Source organism: Ylistrum balloti, unplaced genomic scaffold (genome assembly GCF_031769215.1).
Source record: "Ylistrum balloti isolate Yb309-2 unplaced genomic scaffold, AGI_CSIRO_Ybal_v1 Utg369640, whole genome shotgun sequence".
Classification (NCBI taxonomy): domain Eukaryota; kingdom Metazoa; phylum Mollusca; class Bivalvia; order Pectinida; family Pectinidae; genus Ylistrum; species Ylistrum balloti.
This window is the reverse complement of record NW_026781901.1, coordinates 873,269-894,680: the sequence shown is the minus strand read 5'-3', so window position 1 is coordinate 894,680 and position 21,412 is coordinate 873,269. Positions and strand designations below refer to the sequence as shown.

Genomic DNA, 21,412 nt, shown 5'->3' with positions numbered 1-21,412 from the left:
TTAATCAAACGTGACGTTACAAAGTGACGTCGATTTTAGTATGTTATGCCGATAACATGATAAAATATTACCAATAAATTAAATGTTTGTTTCACAGAAGATTAAATTATGAGTTTAGGTTTTGTAAACTAATTCTAAATGATGCAAACGTTTATTCATGATTTACATTATGAATTTAATTTTTGCGTTTTCTCGTATATAGGTTCCCATTAATTAATATGACATATCAATGTTTGACGGTCGGATATATCAATTTCTTTTAAAGGGGAAACAAATTGTATACAATACCAAAGCACATTGTTTGAATTTCCTGTTAACTGCTCCGTGGATTTTATTTTTTTTGAAAATATCTAAAAGACTTAATGACATCAGTTCTAATAAAGGTAATGCCGAAATATCTAGATTTTTATTAACGTTTTGTCCTCGAGGGATTGTTCTAATAAACTCGGTACTGGATTCTAATTTAAAACATTATTCGTGGCGGATAATTAATTATTTTCTTTAAAATGATCCCGTATCCACAATTGTCGAATTCGCTACATTTATACAATAGATTTGCATCTGTGACTTCCGCTTTTGTTTTTTGTTTGTTTTTGTTTTTGTTTTGTTTTTTTGTTTTTTTTTAACAACACAACAATTTTGCTTTAAACGTGGTATTAAGAATTGTGATTTCTGATTTAGATTTCAGTAATTTGTCTTCAGAATATCCACGTTTTACACTTTGATATCACTAAATATTCCTAAAAGACAACGACAACATATCATCAGTAGGAGTTAGTTTATAGATTTAACCTGTACACTAACAAGTAATAATGATATGATACATTAAAAAGTGTTATTAAAAGTTACTTGGGTGGTCAGTTCTGTTAGTGTTTGATATTTCTCATTTTATTACTATAAAATCATATTTTTCCATGGGGCTCACTTTTCGTTGTTTTAACCCCCCCCCCCCAAAAAAAAAAAAAAAAAAAAACCCATAAAAAACAAACAAACGATTTCGCGGACCCTTGATTTTTTGGATAAGTATACATGTAGCTCAATAATTCTACTTGTACTTCTTCTAACAGTTCGTGGACATGAATTCGTGGATGAAGAGCATACTCGAAACCAATGAAAATAATGTCCCTCGAAAAATCATGACTTTACAGTATTATTTTTAAAGGCACACAGTTATTTAATTAGATATTCCTATACACTATCATGATTAATTCTGTGTTGACTGTTCTATGTAGTTTGTTTTGTAGTACTGGTTTTTGATATCAACTACCAGTGTTGAATTGGCACAATGTAGTAGGCCTGTGTACGAATCCGTACAGAGGCAGGAATATTGTTCCCAATACAACAGGCGTATGTGTAATATCAGGATGCTGTTCTATACATTAACACTAATTGATGATATCAAAAAGACTATGCTATTCTCATTATATGGAGGAAATGATACAAACGTTACCTACATACATGAAGACCATACTGATTGTAGAAACCAACACCAGCTTCTGACGTCACAATGGCAATGAAATAAAGACAAGAAAATACATTTTACGAATTTTTCCCTTCAAACTCAGAACCGATGTATCTATGGCAAAAATACTTCATCCCCAAAATCCGCCATGTAAATAAATATTGGTTAATTGAAGCAAGCGATGCTACAATATCAAATGTGAACAACAAGCCATACTAACAAGTATCGTACATATTTAACTTCATATAGGATAAGTAAATAATATACTTTGACTTTTTCACCTTTCAATATCGAGGGTTGTAATTTTATAAATCAGCTGTCGATATCTTTCACAGAAATCGCGATATCCTTGTATATCGAATCACTGCAACATGTAAACATGGTAGGCATTTATGATACCATCCTCTCACTCTTGTGTTTCATATTCATTGTGTTCTAAAATCTGGCCCCAGGATCATGGGTTAATTCTGAAACTGTCTTAAAATTTTTAACTTATCCAATTACTGATAACACCATGGAAACAGACTCCATATGTAAATAGCTCAGCAGAGGCATACATGTAAGATAACTCCATGACACTCAGGCATAGATATTACAACTAGTCCTTAAGTTCGAATGAAAGTATTTCCAATTATCCTCCTCTCATATTTGTCGGAAACAAATCAACCCACAAAAATGACAGCCCTCCACGAACTGGCTGTGACGTCAATATCCCTTAGAGTAGAGTTCTACACCATACAATTCGTCTCTTGGTTAAACTTAATCTATTTTTCATTTGGCTTCAAGGCATCGACAGCCATTGGAATTACAAATTCATATGACTGAGTATAAAGAGTTAAAATCTTCAGAAAAACATGAATGGTAAAAAGTTCATCACATCATATGTCACGTGATAGGTAGATTATGGCCACTATATTATTAGTATCTTCACGTATAATATTTGAAACGTCCTAAATCTCAAACATATGAAATAAAACATGGAGGTGAGTCGGTTCATACGACATTTGATTCAATAATTTTTCTAATGATTTGAATAAGTAGGGGTATTTTAATCCGTAATAAGTAAAATTATGTCTGGTTTGACTACTACTACTAAAGGTGTCTTAACTTAACGATGTTTTATTTTTGATAAGTTGTCCCAAGTATTTTCATATAAAACATTTTAACAACTTTCAAATTGAAATTGCTATGAGTTTGACGGGTCGACCACTTTTCCTGTATAAAATTACAAAAAAAAAAAAAAAAAATTGAATACTTCAGATCTTATATTTTGATATTATGAATTCGTCCTTTAAATCCTTCTCAAGAAGGTAATACACAAATACTATGTAATTTACAACGACAGTTTAAAAAGAACGCCCTAGATAAATACCAAACTCGTGTTTTTATTAAATGCCAGGTCGCTTCCTGTAGGCGTGTAAATGGTTCTATGAGTTTGGTAGAAGAGAGATAATCACTATTCAGAAGCCACGCTGTTTGCTGGTGCCACTGCTGTGCATGCGGCGGTAACTCTGTCAGCCTCTGAAGCTGCTCGCCAGTTCCTCTACCTAGGTATTTTTGATGATATTGTCTTTGCCTAAGGAGTGATTTTCTCTTGGGGCTCAAATTTCGTAGTTGTTAGAAAAATATGTCACTTGATTTCGTGGATATTAGTACTAACGGAATGACCAGTTGTTAAATATTTTCATACATTTTTACCAATGTACTAATTCTTGGACACGATAATAATAAATTTGTGAATTAAGAATACCTCCGAATTAAACGATGATACAACTTTATGTAAATTTTACAGTATTTTGAATGGTTCATGACGGGGTTATTTCTGTCTTTTTTCTTACAATCATGGTATTGTACAACAAGGGGGATGAGATTCATGCTGAAGAGGCCTTAAGAATGAAATTTAGGATAATGTATTTAGTATATTAAGTTGAGTTGATATAGCGCCACAAATGATAATTTTAGAGACGTTGAAGGGATATGATAAATCACTTTTTGTACAAATTTGAGTTAAGTTTTTATCTAAGGTAATTTTGAGGTTTGTTGACATAACATGCATGTGTATAAGAAAAATAGTTTAATATCATTTCAATGCTGATCGCGATTTCTAATTACGTAAAATTCTGTTGAAATTACTTTGCTAATTAATGTGTGAATATGTGCGTTTTCTGATTTTCTTCCGTTGATCTTTTGTTTACGTATTGTTCGGTATTAACGTGCTATTTGCGCTTTAAAATCCATCCACATACAAAATTAATTATAGTATAGTGGTTTATCGCGGTTGATTTTCCGAAATGGACCAGGTTCCGGAAGAGTAAGCGTCTTCTCGCTTCATAGACAACGTCCGCCATGTAAATCGTGGTCAATCCAAGTAAGTAATGTAATGTTCTCAAACGAGAACACGGTAAACAACAACGAAACCAACAGGTACACTAACAAACACCAAACACGCCCAACAACATACCGTATAAGACAATAGGATATTTCTCAATGATCATTATGGCGACAGTAGAGCTTCACCATCATCAACCTGCATCTTTCGAAATATTTGGAAAGGTATTGCTATATCTGTGTACTATGATAAAATATCATATATTGCAGTAGGATTTATAACGTATAATAATATAATTCAAACACAAAACAAAGAAAAACGTGTAAATGAAGGCCTTGAGTAAGTACAAGGACAATGAAACCAAGCGTTCCGAAGGAGTAAACGTCCGAAGATTCATCGTTAATGAACGTCGAAAACAACTTACTTCGTATCGTTGACGTAAATTTGCAATGAGATCATGATGGCGACCCTAAAAACTCCTCATTATATGGAGTCATAAATAAATAATCTTTATTTATTGTACAACAACTCCTAAAACAATTTAAAGCTTATATTAATCACCCTTGTTGGCTCGGATGGAAGCGCGAAGGGGTTGGACTGTGGGAGGAAACCGGAATACCTGGGGAAAACTCATTTGATCCGGCAGGTGACAACGCACCTTTTCACATCCATTCCGGGAATCGAACCCCGGACGGCTAGGTGAAAGACGAGAGCGTTACCACTGGGTCAATCGACCACCCACATATTGATGCATATCTCGAGTTTCGGTTTTGTTCGTATATAAATTTAGATAAATAATTATGTGTAAACATATATTTTCTCTTAAATGTCTGCATCAAGGACGTAAATCTGGATATTATTAACAAGCCTTTGAACATCGAATCGACAGCGGTATGTAGAATCCTAGGTTGGGGAAGCGGCTGTCCTCGTTGGTTGCGTTGGAGGTAAACGATAGAGGAAAGTAGTTATTGAAGAAGGTTGATGAGTTCAATATTTCATGTTCTTTAAAGAAAATATATCATCAATGTATGTGAAATAGCAAAACCTTGAAGAAGTCTTGCGAAACTGATTTGATAGGTATTTTTTTTACGGCAAATCTGGCCTCGTAGGAAAATACATATCGTGACAGCCAGGAGATGGGCGGAGTTCGCATGGGGTTGCCAGTAGTTAGTAGGTAAATCTTTCCACCAAAGTCAGTGAAGTTATTGCTAACCGGATTTTCAATCAATCTAAATATGTCTTCTTTGTACTATCGTCATTATTTCTTTGCAAGTAAAAGTCCATTAACCAAAGAATGAAGGCGTTCAATGATTTGGGAATGCAGTCTGGTGGTGTAGAATGTGGATTGTTTTGATTTTTAGGATCGGCTGTTCAAGGCTATTGAAAAAAGTCTTTTATGAGTTCCACGTCTGCGAAATGTGGTTTACGTAAGTGAAATAGAATGTATTGAATAAGTGAAATCTCAGGTTCTACATCGGTGGTATACGTCTTATTGGTGAAATAAAATGTCCTTCTTGGGCGAAATAGAAAAAGTCATACATGCATGATGTAATGCAAAGTATTAGGTTGGTGAGATGGAATGTTCTACATCGTGAAATCCGTTTTTCTTACAATTTTCCATTCTAGTAAGTTGTCCTCAAATACCCCTATCTTTAGTGTCGCACGCCGTATTTATGAAACCCTGTATTAATTTTATCTAATGTCTTCCATTAGTGAAATACAATGCTTTACATGGTAAAATACGATGTGAAATATAATGTCTTTCATCTGTAAAACATAATGTACTTCATTTGTGAAATGTAATGTATTTAGTTGGTGAAATATAATGTCTTTCATTCATGAAATCGTAAGTCTTTCATTGGTGAAATAAAATGTTTTCATCGATGAAATACCATGTCTTTCAATATCCAATATTGTTGAGATGTGACGATTTGATGACGAAATATACTGCTTGACTTTAGTGAATGGAGATAACATTAGTTTGAATGTAATAGATAATAAAACGTTTGCGCTAAGGGAACTTGAGGCATTGTGGTTGAAATAATTATGCCACACATGATTTCTGACTTTAATGAAATTGTATATTTATTTTCATCAACTTCATTATTTTTATTGGGTATGAAATATAGTGCTACGTGCAGCGGTGAAAATGATGTCTCACATTTGTAAAACCGTTATGTTACATTTAATTAAACCTCTAAATGCTCCACTGTGTGATTCTCCCTTACACTTGTGCACTTCTTAACCGAAACCACCTTGCAAATGTTTATTACAAAAAAGTCGCGTGTTTATTATAAATGTTGATTAATAAAATTCAGGTAATCATGTTGAAACTATGGTTCTGAGCTGTCAGGTACGTACTACGCCTCCTAAAGTGTTATACACCCAGATAGACCCGTTACAAAGATGATGGTGTGTATTTTCGGAGGCCGATACATAAACGAGTGACTTCGCGGTAGGTTTGTCTGCTCGTTAAAGAGACATGTACTGAAGGGGTTGGCATGCTTTGCACTAAAGTGGCTATATTCCATTCTGCAAGGACGAGAAGAACACACTCGAAGAAACATTACAAGTACGTCGACAGTCTAAAACTTAAGGGTAACGTGTGTTTCATGTTCCCTGTGACGGAACCAAAGAGAATTCAGATGCTGCTTTGAATTATTAACGAAAAAATGCGACGATTAATAAGTTTTATCTTTGTTACAAAGTAAAATTTGAAGAACAGAAAAAACATTAAATTCAATATGGACCATAATCTGTTTTTTTTTAAAAAGATATGCATGATGTAACTAGAGCGCACCGCGGAGTCATGATACAGTTTGAAAATGGAGGCGAGGTATACATATTTCACGGTATAAATGAACTACTTCAGAATTTCGATACACATATTTCTTCTCCTATCTGAAATGTTTAAAATTCGTATTTTAATAGCAACATGAGATGCATCCACTTCAGTCTGAATAGTGTGTAAACACCAAAGAGAGATTATATGAAAAACTCACAAGTGAACGGTACCTATTAATAAATTTTAAGAATTATGTAGAAATGCGCGAAATAAAGAATTGAACTGCGGTATTCAGCTGTTCCGCCCTTTCACAACTCGTCAGTGATGCGAAGGGCCTAAAGTTTGAAGCCTAGGAGGCGAGTGAGAAAAATCAATGATTATCGAAAAAAGATGTCAAAATCTTGATGGCGAGGAGCTGTAGACATTTTATTATTAGTGGCTACGTCGTCAGTGTAACTGAACACATGAAATCATTATTCCTGTTTTTATAGCCACGATATTCGTCTCTTTCCCATTATCAGTTGTGATTATATTAATAGTGTATTAGGGAGAAATATATAGAATTTCCTACCCATTAGAGGAAAAAAATTAAAAATGTACATCAAAGTCAAATAGTTAAACTAGACTCATGGCGATATCAAAATGTCAATAATATTGCGACAGAAGATCGTTGTGAGTTATCAGTTAAGTCTACACAACAGACGGCGAATATATACACAGGGAACATATATAGTGTATCATGGGTGGTCTAAATATCTGTGAGCTTTCACTTTTAAAATGTCAATAACTGAATAGTATTGAGAAACAAATTCGTTCAAAACATTTTGAATTATCAAAGAAACATTATGCTTTATCTTCATCAGTAAAGTGTATATAGAAAACAGGAGAGGGGAAAAAATGGGAAACAATGTTTTAAAATATCTTTTTCTTGTTCAATAGAGTATACTCCTTCGTCATTGAAGGAAGATCTGACATTTGCTGTTGCTAATCATAGCATGCTGTTTTCTATTTGCACCGTGTTGTAGTCGATGTTCGGCGTCAGGCTGTGCAACTCCCATCCTCACAGCTACAGGGATAGGTTTAAAGGTACACGTCCACACCGGTAGGCTGTTAGATTGACACGGACCAGGACACTTCGAGGGAAACGTCCTAAAGCTGCTAGAAAATGTTTCCGTATTATATTTTTGTTCTTGTCACTGTGAAATGTTACGAGTGCATTCTCTTGTTTTAAAGCAACACGTTCAGGATTTTATTGCATTTTAGAATGCCGGAAATGATTTCCCCATGTTAAGGCGACACGCGTCGTATTCGCTCCTTTTTATCACATGGTTTGCCAACATATTTAATAGGTTATGTTGTTAGAGCGACATGTGTCTGAAACATTTTCTCATTTAGGAGACATGAATCTTACATTTGCATTCGAGGCTACCTGCAAAAATCAATATCTTTTGTTAAAGTCAAATCTGTCTTACTCACATTATTAGAAAATAGCTACACGCATTCCTAAATATATTTCCTTACAAAACAAGATTTGCCTCGATCAACTTATCTTTTCAAAGCGACTTGTGTCTCATATACTTCCCAAGATGAAAGCGACACCTGTCTATTTCAGTTTATTTTCACAAATTAAAGTATGCGTGTCTTCCATATTTTCTTTTGTTACTTTGACACGTGTCTAGCCTATATTTTCTTGGAAAGATGACACGTGTCTTGATTTTTTCTGCACATGCCCAACTCACTTCTTTGTGACGACACGTTTCTTAAGTACTTTCAGTGGTTAAAGCAACATGTGTCTCGCTTTGCGAGACTCAGGCAACACGTCCCCAGTTATTTTATTTTCGTATTTCAGTCGACACAGCGTATTCGCTTTCTGCGGTTACGGCAACACGTGTCTTACATTTTATCTGTGGTTAAGGTGACACGTGTATAACACATTTCTTTCTGGTGAAGGTGACAGGTCTTAAACTAAACACGCATCTGAGTCATTTTCTCTTTACGGCAATATTTCTGTGTGTGACGACAACACGTGCTCGGCTATCTTAATTTCCTTGGTTGAAACGACGTGTACCCGACCCAGTGTCCCTCGTTACAGCGATGTGTCTCGCTCTCTTTCCCTGGTTAGGGTGACATATGTCTTGACCTAAGGCAACTCGTACAGAAATTGGTACTTGAAATTGCTTTTGTTAAAATGAAATTTAACCGACTTTTCATTTTTCGTTTTGTTTCTCCATTTTTAATCTTTTCTGTGTAAATCTGTCTTTGGGTATCTTTCCGTCTGCGTTTCTCAGCCTTTTTTTTCTTGTCTTGTTTTTTTCTATCTGAATGCTATATACCCTTACATGATCTTCGCGTATAAGTTGTATTTACAATTTATCTAATACTATCTCCTTTCATAATTTTTGCCAGTGCAATCAGATTAAAACAGTGAAATAATTGTTCAAATCGATGTCCTGTCTTTCATGTCCAACGCAGATCTATGCCAATACATAATACATATATATAATGGATATATTCTGTTGAAATTATTCAATGAATTATTTTTCATGAGATGGTAGTCTGCTCACATAAATACCGCCCGGCTGTGCTATTACCGAGACGTATCATATCGCATTGTTTAGAAAATGCAAAGAAAGTGAGAAATGGCTGTAAATGACACATTCCTCGCCTTGGACGTGTTCCGGTCGCAGTAATGCTTGAGTGAGATTGTCGCCGGGAGCCTAGACAATGCAGACGTAACTCGGAGGCCGTGGACAATGAAGCGACCTCATCATAACTTTATCCGTTTACAGAATTTTTTCCCTGTTAAACGCCGGATGGTTTTTATTGCTTTTATGAACCAACATAAGTCAGTCTAGAGGTTCCTTTGGGAGAACTGATAGCAGAAAAAAATCTCATCAATGGTTGTGTTAGGTAGATTTAGATCGTTTTGAAACACACAAGTGTGAAAGGTAACGATGAAAGTATATGTGCTTAGCATGAATACCACAGGGATTATAGAGGAGTGTTAGGAAAGGAAATATAGCTTATGGCACGTCATATATTTGGGAAGGTGAGGAGAATGTCTGGTGGTTAGACCACTAGGTCACTTGAGTTCATAAGTGGCTTCAGCTATAACTTCTAAAGAAGTGCTAGTCTATTTTCAACGGTTGTCGCTGACTCCGCAGCCAACATCGGCGAAAGTTTTGCGACAACTGTTCAAAAATGTTTATATAAAAAGAAAACCCGTTACGACGAGAGGGAACTTCATCCGTATCTTACAATATATTTATTTATTAACTGTTTTGATACGGAATTTTAAGTTAGTACTAGAAGTACATCTTGGCAGGCAGTTTCGATGTGCCCTATCATTTATATCGGTTATAAATTCCAAGACAGTTCAATGGCTATATTTTCTTTCGTGATAGAAAGTAAAGTAAATTGACAGAAGGCCATTTGAAGAACTGTTATTTATCGTCTGACAAGTATGGGTTTAGATATTAGAAAATGTTGTCGAACTTTGCCTAACTTAATTTCAATACGTCCTAATTTCATTTTACAAGTGTAATGATGTAGACTCTGGAGACTTAACAGTAAATCTTCATTATTCCTTTACTGTAATTTCAAATCTCAAGTGTGACGGTATATCTAATGAATGGATAATATTTTGTACGGGGACAAAACCTCAACTTGGTGTCGTTACTCCTCATGATACTTGTACTCACTTTCTATACTTTCAATGCCGTGTCTTCGTCATTTCATGACATTATTGTCAAAAACGCTCAATTTCAATAGCCTAACTTTTCTTTAAAATGAAGATATTTGTGAAATAATAAACATCATTTTAATGGTTTTTTGTTGGCATTTATTGCCAATATGAATGTCACATGGAAATGATTGATAAATAACAAAAGTTATATGATTGTATATGATTTAAGAAATGTATATGGTATTGAATGTTTGGTTTGTTTCGGATTTGCTGACGATTTTTTCATGAATGCGAGATCCCTTTACCAGCCAAGTTGGTTGTATTTCGCTTGCTTTCTAATTTCAAATATGAAATATCGTCACGGACCATGCAAAGAAAAGATAAACAAATAAATAAATATATAAATAAATAGATAAATAAATAAATTACATACACATACATACATAATAATAATAAAACTTCGTAATATCGCGACTTTGGATGAATTTTCCTAATTGGCTCTAATGTCACCCAACTTGTTTAATAGGAAATTAGTGTGTTGACGGACAAAGTTAAAAATGGTTAAAAGTGAACTAATGAAGATATGATTTGTATGCTTAAAGAGATGTACACGTCATTTACATGCCTGTTGACAAGTGTGGTCTCTCGCGCGATCATGCTGTGTAATCCAAACTCTATATCTCTAGTTTTGAGTACGAGACATCATATTAATTAATTCTTGGTAAGTGATGATTTTCCATATATATATATATGTAAATATATCACCAATTATAAGATCATTGTTGTGACTTTATCTTCTGAAACGTTTTTTATGACTTGTATACGGATTTCAAAGAAAAAGAATTCATGGTTTGGTTTTTCTCCCTCTTTTTATTTCGAGACTGTATTAGATTTGATGGACTGATATGTAGATATGCTTGGTTCATAACGTGTGTGTATGCACATTGAAAAGTAGAGAAGAAAATCTCCAAACTGCGGGAGATTCCCTACCACAGCGCGTTTCTGCAAATACCTGATTGTGTTTTGTTCGCTGAGCAGTTTACGTTTTTGACACAACCTTCATGGAGGTCCGGTTTTTTTTGCCGTCGTTACAAGATGATGTTTAAATCTAATTTTGATGCGTACTTCACAAGCTGTTTTTCTCATTGATATGTTTCTCGGAACGATCTAAAAAAGCCAGACTGTTTTTAAATGTTATAATCAAAATGAGCAGCTTTAGAAGGCGGATATAAGTATATACACACCCACTATTACACCTAGTAACCGCCCCCTGTAATTTAATTAATTCATTAACAGACCCATTAATTATGACACGGAATTACGTGATGGTATAAATTGATTCGCATTGCACCATAAAACTTAAGTGGGGATGAAAATTGAAGATTTAGAGGGAGGGACGAGACACTTTGGACTTCCGAATGGCCTTATTTTTCAAACATGAAATAAAATGTAATCTCTTGCAATATCAGGAAAATAGCGTTTGTGAAATGCCGGTAATAAGTAAATGAATTAATTTTCGACGGAAACATTAACAGTGTCACGTGGTTTTGAATATTGGTTTTTGTCCAATTGCCAACAGGCTTCCTAAGACACACATACAGGAAAACTTGACTTCCGTTATAGCATCTAGTGTTAAACGTCACTATAGTTGTAAGACTGTCTAGTGTCGTTATAGTTGTGAGAATGTCTAGTGTCGCTATAGTTGTGAGACTGTCTAGTGTCAACATAGTTGTGAGAATGTCTAGTGTCGTTATAGTTGTAAGAATGTCTAGTGTCGTTATAGTTGTGAGACTGTCTAGTGTCGATACTTTTCTTAGACTGTCTAGTGTCTTGAAAATTGTAAGACTGTCTAGTGTCGTTATAGTTGTGAGACTGTCTAGTGTCTTGAAAATTGTTAGACTGTCTAGTGTCGTTATAGTTGTGAGACTGTCTAGTGTCTTGAAAATTGTTAGACTGTCTAGTGTTGTTATATTTGTGAGACTGTTTGGTGTCGTTATAGTTGTGAGACTGTCTAGTGTCTTGAAAATTGTTAGACTGTCTAGTGTTGTTATATTTGTGAGACTGTTTGGTGTCGTTATAGTTGTGAGACTGTCTAGTGTCGTTAAGTTTTGAGACTTTCTAGTGTCGTTATAGTTGTGAGACTTTCTAGTGTCGATACTTTTCTTAGACTGTCTAGTGTCTTGAAAATTGTAAGACTGTCTAGTGTCGTTATAGTTGTGAGACTGTTTAGTATCGTTATAGTTGTGAGACTGTCTAGTGTCTTGAAAATTGTTAGACTGTCTAGTGTTGTTATATTTGTGAGACTGTTTGGTGTCGTTATAGTTGTGAGACTGTCTAGTGTCTTGAAAATTGTTAGACTGTCTAGTGTTGTTATATTTGTGAGACTGTTTGGTGTCGTTATAGTTGTGAGACTGTCTAGTGTCGTTAAGTTTTGAGACTTTCTAGTGTCGTTATAGTTGTAAGACTGTCTAGTGTCGTTATATTTGTGAGAGTGTCTAGTGTTGTTATAGTTGTGAGACTGTCTAGTGTCGTTATAGTTGTGAGACTTTCTAGTGTCAATATAGTTGTGAGACTGTCTAGTGTCGTTATAGTTGTGAGACTTTCTAGTGTCGATACTTTTGTTAGACTGTCTAGTGTCTTGAAAATTGTAAGACTGTCTAGTGTCGTTATAGTTGTGATACTGTGTTGTGTCGTTATAGTTGTGAGACTGTCTAGTGTCGTGATATTTGTAAGACTGTCTAGTGTCAATATATTTGTGAGACTGTCTAGTGTCTTGAAAATTGTAAGACTGTCTAGTGTCAATATATTTGTGAGACTGTCTAGTGTCGTTATAGTTGTGAGACTTTCTAGTGTCGATACTTTTGTTAGACTGTCTAGTGTCTTGAAAATTGTAAGACTGTCTAGTGTCGTTATAGTTGTGATACTGTGTTGTGTCGTTATAGTTGTGAGACTGTCTAGTGTCGTGATATTTGTAAGTCTATCTAGTGTCAATATATTTGTGAGACTGTCTAGTGTCTTGAAAATTGTAAGACTGTCTAGTGTCAATATATTTGTGAGACTGTCTAGTGTCGTTATAGTTGTGAGACTTTCTAGTGTCGATACTTTTGTTAGACTGTCTAGTGTCTTGAAAATTGTAAGACTGTCTAGTGTCGTTATAGTTGTAAGACTGTCTAGTGTCGTTATAGTTGTGAGACTGTCTAGTGTCAATATATTTGTGAGACTGTCTAGTGTCAATATAGTTGTGAGACTTTCTAGTGCCGATACTTTTGTTAGACTGTCTAGTGTCTTGAAAATTGTAAGACTGTCTAGTGTCGTTATAGTTGTAAGACAGTCTAGTGTCGTTATATTTGTGAGATTGTCTAGTGTCGTTATAAGTGTGAGACTGTCTAGTGTCGTTATGTTTGTTAGACTGTCTAGTGTCGTGAAAATTGTGAGACTGTCTAGTGTCGTTATAATTGTGAGACTGTCTTGTGTCGTGAAAATTGTGAGGCTGTCTAGTATTGTTATATTTGTTAAACTGTCTAGTGTCGTTACTTTTACTAGACTCTCTAGTGTCATGAAAATTGTGAGACTGTCTAGTGTCGTTATATTTGTGAGACTGTCTAGTGTCGTTATATTTATGAGAATGTCTGGTGGCGTTATATTTGTTAGACTGTCTAGTGTCGCGAAAATTGTAAGACTGTCTAGTGTCGTTATATTTGTGAGACTGTTAAGTGTCGTTATAGCTGTAATAATGTCTATTGTCCTTATTGTTGTGAGACTGTCTAGTGTCGGTATATTTGTGAGACTGTCTAGTGTCGTTATAGTTGTAAGACTATCTAGTGTCGTTATATTTGTGAGACTGTGTAATGGCGTTATAGTTATTAGACTGTTTGGTGTCGTTATAGTTGTGAGACTGTCTAGTGTCGTTATTCTTGTTAGACTTTCTAGTGTCGATACTTTTGTTAGACTGTCTAGTGTCTTCATAGTTGTCAGACTGTCTAGTGTCGCTATATTTGTGAGACTGTCTAGTGTCGCTATATTTGTAAGACTGTCTAGTGTCAATATATTTGTGAGACTGTCTAGTGTCGTGATATTTGTAAGACTGTCTAGTGTCAATATATTTGTGAGACTGTCTAGTGTCTTGAAAATTGTAAGACTGTCTAGTGTCAATATATTTGTGAGACTGTCTAGTGTCAATATAGTTGTGAGACTTTCTAGTGTCGATACTTTTGTTAGACTGTCTAGTGTCTTGAAAATTGTAAGACTGTCTAGTGTCGTTATAGTTGTAAGACTGTCTAGTGTCGTTATAGTTGTAAGACTGTCTAGTGTCAATATATTTGTGAGACTGTCTAGTGTCTTGAAAATTGTAAGACTGTCTAGTGTCGTTATATTTGTTACACTGTCTAGTGTTGTTACTTTTGTTAGACTCTCTAGTGTCATGAAAATTGTTAGACTGTCTGGTGTCGTTATATTTGTGAGACAGTCTAGTGTCGTTATATTTGTGAGATTGTCTAGTGTCGTTATAAGTGTGAGACTGTCTAGTGTCGTTATGTTTGTTAGACTGTCTAGTGTCGTGAAAATTGTGAGACTGTCTAGTGTCGTTATAATTGTGAGACTGTCTTGTGTCGTGAAAATTGTGAGGCTGTCTAGTATTGTTATATTTGTTAAACTGTCTAGTGTCGTTACTTTTACTAGACTCTCTAGTGTCATGAAAATTGTGATACTGTCTAGTGTCGTTATATTTGTGAGACTGTCTAGTGTCGTTATATTTATGAGAATGTCTGGTGGCGTTATATTTGTTAGACTGTCTAGTGTCGCGAAAATTGTAAGACTGTCTAGTGTCGTTATATTTGTGAGACTGTTAAGTGTCGTTATAGCTGTAATAATGTCTATTGTCCTTATTGTTGTGAGACTGTCTAGTGTCGGTATATTTGTGAGACTGTCTAGTGTCGTTATAGTTGTAAGACTATCTAGTGTCGTTATATTTGTGAGACTGTGTAATGGCGTTATAGTTATTAGACTGTTTGGTGTCGTTATAGTTGTGAGACTGTCTAGTGTCGTTATTCTTGTTAGACTTTCTAGTGTCGATACTTTTGTTAGACTGTCTAGTGTCTTCATAGTTGTCAGACTGTCTAGTGTCGCTATATTTGTGAGACTGTCTAGTGTCGCTATATTTGTGAGACTGTCTAGTGTCGCTATATTTGTGAGACTGTCTAGTGTCGTTATATTTGTGAGACTGTTTAGTGTCGTTATAGTTGTGAGACTGTCTAGTGTCGTGAAAATTTTGCACTGACCAGTGTCGTTATATTTGTTAGACTGTCTAGTGTCGATATAGTTGTGAAACTGTCCAGTGTCTTGATATTTGTGAGACTGTCTAGTGTCGTTATAGTTGTGAGACTTTCTAGTGTCGATACTTTTGTTAGACTGTCTAGTGTCTTGAAAATTGTAAGACTGTCTAGTGTCGTTATAGTTGTAAGACTGTCTAGTGTCGTTATAGTTGTGAGACTGTCTAGTGTCAATATATTTGTGAGACTGTCTAGTGTCGTTATAGTTGTGAGACTTTCTAGTGTCGATACTTTTGTTAGACTGTCTAATGTCTTGAAAATTGTAAGACTGTCTAGTGTCGTTATAGTTGTAAGACTGTCTAGTGTCGTTATAGTTGTAAAACTGTCTAGTGTCAATATATTTGTGAGACTGTCTAGTGTCTTGAAAATTGTAAGACTGTCTAGTGTCGTTATATTTGTTACACTGTCTAGTGTTGTTACTTTTGTTAGACTCTCTAGTGTCATGAAAATTGTTAGACTGTCTGGTGTCGTTATATTTGTGAGACAGTCTAGTGTCGTTATATTTGTGAGATTGTCTAGTGTCGTTATAAGTGTGAGACTGTCTAGTGTCGTTATGTTTGTTAGACTGTCTAGTGTCGTGAAAATTGTGAGACTGTCTAGTGTCGTTATAATTGTGAGACTGTCTTGTGTCGTGAAAATTGTGAGGCTGTCTAGTATTGTTATATTTGTTAAACTGTCTAGTGTCGTTACTTTTACTAGACTCTCTAGTGTCATGAAAATTGTGAGACTGTCTAGTGTCGTTATATTTGTGAGACTGTCTAGTGTCGTTATATTTATGAGAATGTCTGGTGGCGTTATATTTGTTAGACTGTCTAGTGTCGCGAAAATTGTAAGACTGTCTAGTGTCGTTATATTTGTGAGACTGTTAAGTGTCGTTATAGCTGTAATAATGTCTATTGTCCTTATTGTTGTGAGACTGTCTAGTGTCGGTATATTTGTGAGACTGTCTAGTGTCGTTATAGTTGTAAGACTATCTAGTGTCGTTATATTTGTGAGACTGTGTAATGGCGTTATAGTTATTAGACTGTTTGGTGTCGTTATAGTTGTGAGACTGTCTAGTGTCGTTATTCTTGTTAGACTTTCTAGTGTCGATACTTTTGTTAGACTGTCTAGTGTCTTCATAGTTGTCAGACTGTCTAGTGTCGCTATATTTGTGAGACTGTCTAGTGTCGCTATATTTGTGAGACTGTCTAGTGTCGCTATATTTGTGAGACTGTCTAGTGTCGCTATATTTGTGAGACTGTCTAGTGTCGTTATATTTGTGAGACTGTTTAGTGTCGTGATATTTGTGAGACTGTCTAGTGTCGTTATTTTTGTTAGACTGTCTAGTGTCGTGAAAATTGTGAGACTTTCAGTTGCGATTGGAAGTGGTTAACTGTAAGTTGCCATTAGGACTTATGGACTGTCAGTGGCCATCAGGACTGGTAGATTGTCAGTTGCCGTTAGGTTTCGTTGACTGTAAGTTGCCGTTACTATTGGTGGAGTGGCAATTGCCGTTAGGATTGGTGGACTGTCAATTCCCTTTAGGATTGGTGGACTGTCAGTTGCCGTTAGGTTTCGTGGATTGTCTGTTGCCGTTAGGTTTCGTTGGCTCTCAGTTGCCGTAAGGATTGGTGGACTGGCAATTGCCGTTAGGATTGCTTGACTGTCAGTGGCCATCAGGACTGGTAGATTGTCAGTTGCCGTTAGGTTTCGTTGACTGTCAGTTGCCGTTAGGATTGGTGGACTGTCAGTTGCCGGTAGTACTGGTGATCTTTTAGTTGCCGTTAGGGTTGATGGACTGTCAGTTGCCGTTAGGGTTGGTGGACTGTCAGTTGCCGTTAGGATTGGTGGACTGTCAGTTGCCGTTAGGATTAGTGGACTGTCAGTTGCCGTTAGGATTGGTGGACTGTCAGTTGCCGTTAGGATTGGTGGACTGTCAGTTGCCGTTAGGATTGGTGGACTGTCAGTTGCCGTTAGGATTGGTGGACTGTCAGTTGCCGTTAGGATTGGTGGACTGTCAGTTGCCGTTAGGATTGGTGGACTGTCAGTTGCCGTTAGGGTTGGTGGACTGTCAGTTGCCGTTAGGATTGGTGCACTGTCAGTTGCCGTTAGGGTAGGTGTCCTGGATGTTGCTGTCAGGACTGGTGTCATGGAAGGTGCTGTTATGTTTGTTATTCTGTAAGTTTTTGTTATGCTTGAGAAATTGTCAGTTATCGTTAGAGCTCTATTATTCCATTTTCATTTTCAGTGCTTTTGGTCTGTCACTTGCCGCTAGGACAGATTGACGTTGTCGTTATGGTATGAGATTTTGTAGTGTCATTTAAATTGTACAAATTGTGTAGCTGTGAGTCCGTCTTCTTATGGTATAATTGTCTCAACGTCGGAGAACGTTTAAACTGATTTTGAACATAATTGGGTGTTGTACGCCGAGTTCAATTGTCATTAGGGTAAATGGACTGTCATTTGTTGTTAGGACTAGTTGACTATCACTTGACTACATAATTTATTTACTTTACTGTGTCGTTACTGTCAGTTATCGGTAGGATTGCTACTGTCAGTAATTAGAATTCTGTACTGTCAGTTATCGTTAGTACTGTTTTACTGTCAGTTATCGTTAGGATTGATGTACTGTCAGTTATCGTTAGGATTGTTGTACTATCAGTTATCGGTAGGATTGTTGTACTATCAGTTATCGTTAGGATTGTTGTACTGTCAGTTATCGTTAGGATTGTTGTACTGTCAGTTGTCTTTAGGATTGTTGTACTGTCAGTTATCGTTCGGACTGTTGTACTGTCAGTTATCGTTAGGATTGTTGTACTGTCAGTTATCGTTAGGATTGTTGTACTGTCAGTTATCGTTAGGATTGTTGTACTGTCAGTTATCGTTAGGAGTATTGTACTGTCAGTTATCGTTAGTACTGTTTTACTGTCAGTTATCGTTAGAATTGTTGTAATGTCAGTTGTCGTTAGGATTGTTGTACTGTCAGTTGTCGTTAGGATTGTTGTACTGTCAGTTGTCGTTAGGATTGCTGTATGTATAGTTAGGATTGCTGTACTGTCAGTTATCGTTAGAATTGTTGTAACGTCAGTTATGGCTAGGATTGTTGTACTGTTAGTTTTCGTTAGGATTGGTTTATTGTCAGTTGTCGTTATGGTTAGTGGACGTTCATTTCTTATTAGGATAGGTATCCAGTCAGGTGTCGTTAGGATAATATTGTTTTGTGTTGTTATAATTACATATATGTGTAGAGTCGTTACAAATATGTTGTCGATAGGATTGGTGAACTGTCAATTGTCGTAAGGATTAATGGACTTTCAGTTTACGTAAGGACTGGTGGACTCTCAATTATCGTTATGACTGGTGAACTGTCAGTTTTCGTTAAGAGTGGTGGACTGTCAGTTGTATTTAAGAGTGGTGGACTGTCAGTTGTCATTAGGAGTGGTGAACTGTCATTTGTCGTTAGAAATGGTGGACTGTCAGTTGTCGTTAGGAGTGGTGGACTGTCATTTGTCGTTAGAAATGGTGGACTGTCAGTTGTCGTTAGGAGTGGTGGACTGTCAGTTGTCGTTAGGAGTGGTGGACTGTCATTTGTCGTTAGAAATGGTGGACTGTCAGTTGTCGTTAGGAGTGGTGGACTGTCAGTTGTCGTTAGGAGTGGTGGACTGTCAGTTGTCGTTAGGAGTGGTGGACTGTCAGTTGTCGTTAGAAGTGGTGGACTGTCAGTTATCGTTAGGATTGTTGTACTATCAGTTATCGTTCCGACTGTTGTACTGTCAGTTATCGTTAGGATTGTTGTAATGTCAGTTATCGTTAGGATTGATGTACTGTCAGTTATCGTTAGGATTGTTGTACTATCAGTTATCGTTCCGACTGTTGTACTGTCAGTTATCGTTAGGATTGTTGTACTATCAGTTATCGTTAGGATTGTTGTACTGTCAGTTATCGTTAGGATTGTTGTACTGTCAATAATCGTTAGGATTGTTGTACTGTCAGTTATTGTTAGGATTGGTGTACAGTCAGTTGTCGTCAGGATTGTTGTATGTATCGGTAGGATTGCTACTGTCAGTAATTAGAATTCTGTACTGTCAGTTATCGTTAGTACTGTTTTACTGTCAGTTATCGTTAGGATTGATGTACTGTCAGTTATCGTTAGGATTGTTGTACTATCAGTTATCGTTAGGATTGTTGTACTATCAGTTATCGTTAGGATTGTTGTACTGTCAGTTATCGTTAGGATTGTTGTACTATCAGTTATCGTTAGGATTGTTGTACTGTCAGTTATCGTTAGGATTGTTGTACTGTCAGTTATCGTTAGGATTGTTGTACTGTCAGTTGTCTATAGGATTATTGTACTATCAGTTGTCGTTAGGATTGTTGGATGTATCGTTAGGATTTATGTACTATCAGTTGTCGTTAGGATTGTTGTACTATCAGTTATCGTTAGGATTGTTGTACTATCAGTTATCGTTAGGATTGTTGTACTTTCAGTTATCGTTAGGATTGCTGTACTGTTAGTTATCATTAGGATTGTTGTACTGTAAGTTATCGTTATAATTTCTGTACTATCAGTTATCGTTAGGATTGTTGTACTTTCAGTTATCATTAGGATTGTTGTACTGTTAGTTATCGTTAGGATTGTTGTACTGTAAGTTATCGTTATGATTTCTGTACTATCAGTTATCGTTAGGATTGTTGTACTATCAGTTATCGTTAGGATTGATGTACTTTCAGTTATCGTTAGGATTGTTGTACTGTCAGTTATCGTTAGGACTGTTGTACTGTCAGTTATCATTAGGATTGTTGTACTGTTAGTTATCGTTAGGATTGTTGTACTGTAAGTTATCGTTATAATTTCTGTACTATCAGTTATCGTTAGGATTGTTGTACTTTCAGTTATCGTTAGGATTGATGTACTGTCAGTTATCGTTAGGATTGTTGTACTGTCAGTTATCATTAGGATTGTTGTATTGTCAGTTATCATTAGGATTGTTGCACTGTCAGTTATCGTTAGGATTGTTTTACTGTCAGTTATCGTTAGGACTGTTGTACTGTCAGTTATCGTTAGGATTGTTTTACTGTCAGTTCTCGTTAGGATTGTTGTACTGTCAGTTATCGTTAGGATTGTTGTACTGTCAGTTGTCGTTAGGATTGCTGTATGTATAGTTAGGATTGCTGTACTGTCAGTTATCGTTAGAATTGTTGTAACGTCAGTTATGGCTAGGATTGTTGTACTGTTAGTTTTCGTTAGGATTGGTTTATTGTCAGTTGTCGTTATGATTAGTGGACGTTCATTTCTTCTTAGGATAGGTATCCAGTCAGGTGTCGTTAGGATAATATTGTTTTGTGTTGTTATAATTACATATATGTGTAGAGTCGTTACAAATGTGTTGTCGATAGGACTGGTGAACTGTCAATTGTCGTAAGGATTAATGGACTTTCAGTTTACGTAAGGACTGGTGGACTCTCAATTATCGTTATGACTGGTGAACTGTCAGTTGTCGTTAAGAGTGGTGGACTGTCAGTTGTATTTTAGAGTGGTGGACTGTCAGTTGTCATTAGGAGTGGTGAACTGTCATTTGTCGTTAGAAATGGTGGACTGTGGTGGACTGTCAGTTGTCAGAAATGGTGGAGGAGTGGTGAAGTGGTGGACTGTCATTTGTCGTTAGAAATGGTGGACTGTCAGTTGTCGTTAGGAGTGGTGGACTGTCATTTGTCGTTAGAAATGGTGGACTGTCAGTTGTCGTTAGGAGTGGTGGACTGTCAGTTGTCGTTAGGAGTGGTGGACTGTCATTTGTCGTTAGAAATGGTGGACTGTCAGTTGTCGTTAGGAGTGGTGGACTGT

At 36.2% G+C, this 21,412-nt stretch overlaps 1 protein-coding gene across 1 annotated transcript in view; it reads left to right on the top strand.

Annotated features, from left to right (window-relative positions):
- Positions 1 to 21,412, top strand: part of LOC132554264 (signal peptide, CUB and EGF-like domain-containing protein 1) — a 116,899-nt gene that overhangs the window by 33,102 nt on the left and 62,385 nt on the right. The window contains exon 4 of the mRNA XM_060218575.1: positions 8,654 to 8,661. Within this exon, the coding sequence (XP_060074558.1) occupies positions 8,654 to 8,661 (8 nt within the window). The remainder of the gene's footprint in view (positions 1 to 8,653; positions 8,662 to 21,412) is intronic.